This window comes from Myotis lucifugus, unplaced genomic scaffold (genome assembly GCF_000147115.1).
Source record: "Myotis lucifugus unplaced genomic scaffold, Myoluc2.0 scaffold_25, whole genome shotgun sequence".
In the NCBI taxonomy this organism is placed as follows: Eukaryota; Metazoa; Chordata; class Mammalia; order Chiroptera; family Vespertilionidae; genus Myotis; species Myotis lucifugus.
The window spans coordinates 2,411,755-2,417,199 of record NW_005871073.1 but is presented as its reverse complement, the minus strand read 5'-3'; the positions used below and the strand labels follow the sequence as shown (position 1 = coordinate 2,417,199).

General features: G+C 38.8%; 1 protein-coding gene across 1 annotated transcript in view; it reads right to left on the bottom strand.

Moving 5' to 3' along the window:
- Positions 1–1,625: 1,625 nt before the first annotated feature.
- The window catches only part of ACADM (acyl-CoA dehydrogenase medium chain), a 36,019-nt gene continuing 32,199 nt past the window's right edge, over positions 1,626–5,445 (bottom strand). The window contains exons 11-12 of the mRNA XM_006086095.3: positions 2,834–3,082; positions 1,626–2,351 (exon numbers count right to left, since the gene is read on the bottom strand). Of these exons, the coding sequence (XP_006086157.1) occupies positions 2,280–2,351; positions 2,834–3,082 (321 nt within the window). The 3' untranslated portion in view covers positions 1,626–2,279. The remainder of the gene's footprint in view (positions 2,352–2,833; positions 3,083–5,445) is intronic.

Sequence of the window (5,445 nt, the reverse complement as noted above, 5' to 3'; positions counted from 1 at the left end):
CGAAGCCCACCATCGCGGGGCGGCCTGCAGCTGGGGTTTCCCCCCCTGCCTTGGCCTCTTACGCCTCAGCCAGAGGCCGTAAAGGCCCGGGCAGGGGTTGGAGCCAGCGATCATGGGGAGCAGGGGCAGAGTTGCCTGATGGTGGGAGCTTGGGGTCCCCCTGCCCAGGCCTAATGCCTTGGCCACAGGCGTTAGGCCTGGGAAGGGGTGGAGCAGGAGGTCCCTTGGAGAGCTGTGGGTCCCCTGCCCAGGCCTAATGCCTGGGTGAGAGGCATTAGGGCGGAGCCGTCAATCGCAGGGAGCAGGGGCCGAGTTGGCGATGGTGGGGTGCTGGGGGTCCCTTGCCCAGGCCTAATGCCTTGGCCAGAGGTGTTAGGCCTGAGCATGGGCAGAGCCAGCGATCGTGAGCAGGGGCGGCGTGGGCGATCGTAGGGAGCTGGGGGTCCCCTGCCCACCCTGATCCGGGATACCCTTCAGGGCATACCAGCTGGCTCCCACCTGTGCACCAGGCTTCTATCCTATATAATAAAAGGGTAATGTGCACATGCAATTTTTTTTCCAAATATATTTTATTGATTTTTTACAGAGAGGAAGGGAGAGGGATAGAGAGTTAGAAACATCGATGAGAGCGAAACTTTGATCAGCTGCCTCCTGCACACCCCCTACTGGGGATGTGTACTCAACCAGAGTACATGCCCTTGACGACAATCGAACCTGGGACCCTTCAGTCCGCAGGCCGACGCTCTATCCACTGAGCCAAACCCGTTAGGGTGGTAATGTGCAAATTGACCCTAACAGCAGAACGACTGGGAATGACTGGTCACTATGACACACACTGACCACCAGGGGGCAGATGCTCAATGCAGGAGCTGCCCCCTGGTAGTCAGTGCACTCCCACAGGGGGAGCTCTGCTCAGCCACAAGCCAGGCTGATGGCATCACATTGGCGATGGTGGGAGCCTCTCCTGCCTCCTCAGCAGCTCTGTGGATGTTCAACTGCAGCTTTGGCCTGCTGGCAAGTGGACATCCCCCAAGGATGTATCACTGCCAGCTTAGGCACAATCCCCCGGGGAGCAGGCCTAAGCCAGCAGGTGGACATCCCCCAAGGGGTCCCAGACTGCGAGAGGGCACAGGCTGGGCTGAGGGACCCCTGAGTGCACAAATTTTTGTGCACCGGGTCTCTAGTAATAATATAATCTCATGAAAAATGGGCAAGTAACTTTATGCAGTTCAAAATCCAAATAAGATTTTTATTCCATCATAGTAAATTAGGTATCCACTATTACATGAAGTAATAAATTTTCTGGAAAAAATAGAGGTACACTGCCCTGGCTGCTGTGGCTCAGTTGTTTGAATTGTTGTCTCATACACTGAAAGGTGGCAGGTTCGATTCCTGGTTAGGGCACATACCCAGGTTGTGAGCATTTGGGAGGCAACTAATGGATGTTTCCCTCTCTCGTTCTCTCTCTCTCTCTTCCCCTCCCCCCTTCCTCTCTCTAAAACCAATGAAAAACATTTTCTCTGGTGAGGTTTAAAAAAAAAATACAGACACAGTAATAAGTATTGAACACTTTTATTTAAAAGTTTCTTTTCAGTATGCACATGAATTGAGATTGGAGTCATATAAAAATAATTTAAGGCAAACTTTATTGATTTATTTTAAATAAGGCAAGTGAAAATGTGGGCCCAGAATTAAACAAAATTTTTAAGTAACTTCTGGTTGTTGTATAATGGGAGAATATAAGCATCAAATTTTTTACTATCACTGTATAAAATTGAAAACAAATATTTTCCAAATTCTAGCAAAATGAACTCCTCTAATACAATATCATTAAGTCTACAAAGTCACTGGCAAGTTATTTGGTTGCGTCCAAATCCTATAAAAGTTTCTCATTGTAAATTTTAGAATATCCTACTTTTATAAACCCACTATTCTGTCATTGGAAAAATATTGAAATTCCAAGGAATTTCTGTTACTCTAATTTAAAAGAAGTCAAAATAACAAAAATAATGCATTTTTCAAGGTTAATATAATTCAAGTACAGTGGTACTGAAGACAACACATAATTTAATGAAACCAAATCTATTTGAGGAAAGGCAAGTCATAAAGTTAAACAAAGGAAAAATTACTATTAGAATCAGTTGCATATGATTAGTGAAGAGTACTTATTTGAAGATTTTCACTGGGAAAAATCTTGAAGCCTTTTCTTTTTCTGTAGCTTAAATACTGGATTATGTTCTATTTACTCAACAATTAGTCATGTTTCTACAGAGACCTTGTTAATTTTTATACCTGCCAATATGTTCACGGGCTATAATAAGCCTTTGAATTTGTGCTGTACCTTCATAAATCTGCAAGAAAAAAAGATATACATGTAGGTGAAATATCTTTGTTACACAAATACTTCAATTTACTTAATATTTTAAAAAGTTGTTTAAGCTCTATTTTAGTACCCAACTACATAAAATCATATATAGGGTCTATAGTGATTCCAAAACCTGGTTTTGTGAAAACCATGAAAATATATAATTTTGTAACAATTAGTTAAAATTATTATAAAAAGTGATTTACCAAAACTTTGGAGTTGTCTTAAAAAATCAAATATTAACATTTCAAAAAGTTTGGGAAATCTAACATTTGATGTTGCAACGTATTCTCTCTTAAGGCATGTACTTAAAGGTAATATACTTATTTGTGTTAACTAGTTCAGATTACAAACATCTATGATGTCATTTGTTATTACTGGTGGCATAAAATTCCTAAATGATCAAATCTAATGTCATCTACAAACATTATTTTCCTAAAAAATAACAAAAATTATTTATAATCTTACCTGATAGATCTTGGCATCCCTCATTAGTTTTTCTACTGGATATTCTGTGTTAAATCCATTGCCTCCAAAAATCTGCACAGCATCAGTAGCTAACTGATTTGCGATATCTCCAGCAAATGCCTTTGCAATAGATGCATAATAGGTATTTCGTCGACCAGAATCAACCTCCCATGCGGCTCTCTGGTAACCTAATCTGGCTAGTTCAACTTTCATTGCCATTTCAGCCAGCAAAAATGATACTCCTTGGTGCTAGAATTAAAAAGAAAACGTTTAAGAATATATATTAATTTTTGTTTTCCTCCTGGAATTAAAAAAATTTTTTTTAAACTAAGCTTACTCTTAAAAAGTTACATTCTGCTTCCTCCAATGTTAACATATTATAAAACCATAGTATACTTATCAAGAAGTTAATTTGATAATTTAAACTTCATTGAAATTTGGCCAACTTTCCCACTAATGTCCTGTTATAAAACCACACAATCTATGACTGTGTGGATTAATAGAAACCAAACGTTACAAAAAAATAAAAAAAGTCACTGAGCTGTTTAATTTCAATTTACTATATTTAGAGCATATATCCAGTCACACTACAATGTGACAACTTACTTGATATTGGCATGGTAATTAAGTCTTAGAGGAGGCATTGTTAACCAATCTGAGTAATTCCTATGTGGAAGAAGTAAAGTAATATCCTCCCTTACATGTCTGAATTTTGCCCATTCTTCTAAGCCAGTGATTCTTTAAAGTTTTTATTTTTAATTTTTTGGTTTAGTTTTCACTGTTGTTTTTTTAATAGTGAAGGAGCGTTTATTAGTGAAACAGTGAGATAAAATCGGCTACTCCACAGACAGAGCAGCAGTTTTCACTCTGGTTTTTTCTTTTAATTTTTAATAGGTTATATATCCACCAGATCAAAATTCAAGTTTTCCTCTCACTTCTATCATCCTTCCCCTTCCCCATCTCATTTAATTCCCCTTCCTGGAGGTAACCAGTTAAACAGTTTTGTTTTTTAATCTTTCCAGAGATATTACATATACATATGAAAGCAAATACTTCAATAGTCTCCGTTTTTTACACGTTAGTCTACCATGTTGATGGTTCTTCATTTTGCTTTTATTATCAACAAACCCGAGTGCTTTCTATATCAATAAATAAAGAATTTCTTCCTCTTTTTTTATAGCTGCAAAGTATTCCACTGTATGGATGATCAACATTTTGGTTGTTTCTATGTTTGGTTATTTATACACAATGCTGTAATGAATAACCTATATTTATGTCACACTGCACATATGGGAGTATCATATGAAATATAGCTGTATAATAACCATTGCAATATGGGCCCAAAGGCAGGTATTTTTGATATATAGTTTACCAAAATGTGGTTCATAAAAGTAATACCAATTTATATTCCCATTGGCAATATATATTAGACCTTATTGTACTATAGCTTTGGCAACCTGGTATAAGATACCCATGCTTCTCTTGAGAGATTTTTTCTTTTCTTTTTTGGTTAATCCTCACCCAAGGATATTTTTCCATTAATTTTTAGAGAGAACAGGAGAGTGAGAGACAGTGAGAAACATTGATGTGAGAGGGACACATCGATTGGTTGCCTCCTACTACACCTTGACCAAGGCCAGGGAACCTGCAACCAAGGTACATGCCCTTTACCAGAATTAAACCCAGGACCCTTCAGTCCATAGGTTGACGTTGCATCCACCGAGCCAAACTGGCTAGGGCAGGGGTGGGCAAACTTTTTGACTCGAGGGCCACAATGGGTTCTTAAACTGGACTGGAGAGCTGGAACAAAAGCATGGATGGAGTGTTTGTGTGAACTAATATAAATTCAAAGTAAACATCATTACATAAAAGGGTACGGTCTTTTTTTTTGTTTGTTTTATTCATTTCAAACCGGCTGGATCCGGCCCGCGGGCCATAGTTTGCCCACGGCGGGGCTAGGGCCTCTTGAGAGATTTTGATGAAAAAATCTGGGGTGGTGCCTAGTTTATGTGTTTTAATCAACACTCCCAATGAGTCACATTCAGTTGCTTTTCAGCCCATGTTCTGATAAACTGTTTAAACCCAGCTCAGGTTCCCTGTAATGTGTCTAACCAGTTCACAGTAATCTCTCTCCTTTTGGTTTCTGTAACCCTGTCTGTAGTTCTCGTTTTGGGAATTAATCCTATATTTCTCTACATTATTTTTTAATATTTGTTTTATGATATGTATCTTATCTCTAAAGTCAATAAACAAACACACACATGATATATAATGCTGGGTAGTGATAAGAGCTATGAAAGAAAAGCAGAATTAGTATGTATAGAGTGTCTGAGGTGTTATTTTTTACATAGGGTGCTCAGGGTAGTTTCTTTAGTGAAATGAATGACAAAGTAGATATTTGAGGGATAGAATAAAAGTAAGACAACAACAGCAAAAGGCCAGTGTGGCTAATAAAGAACCATTGTAAGGATTTTGGATTTTAATCTGATTGTGATAAGAAGATACTAGAAGAATTTTGAACATAAAATCTATACTAATAAAAGGGTAATATGCTAATTATACTGGGAGCCTTCCAGGAGCCTTCCGGACGTTCTTCTGGACAAACCCATGAT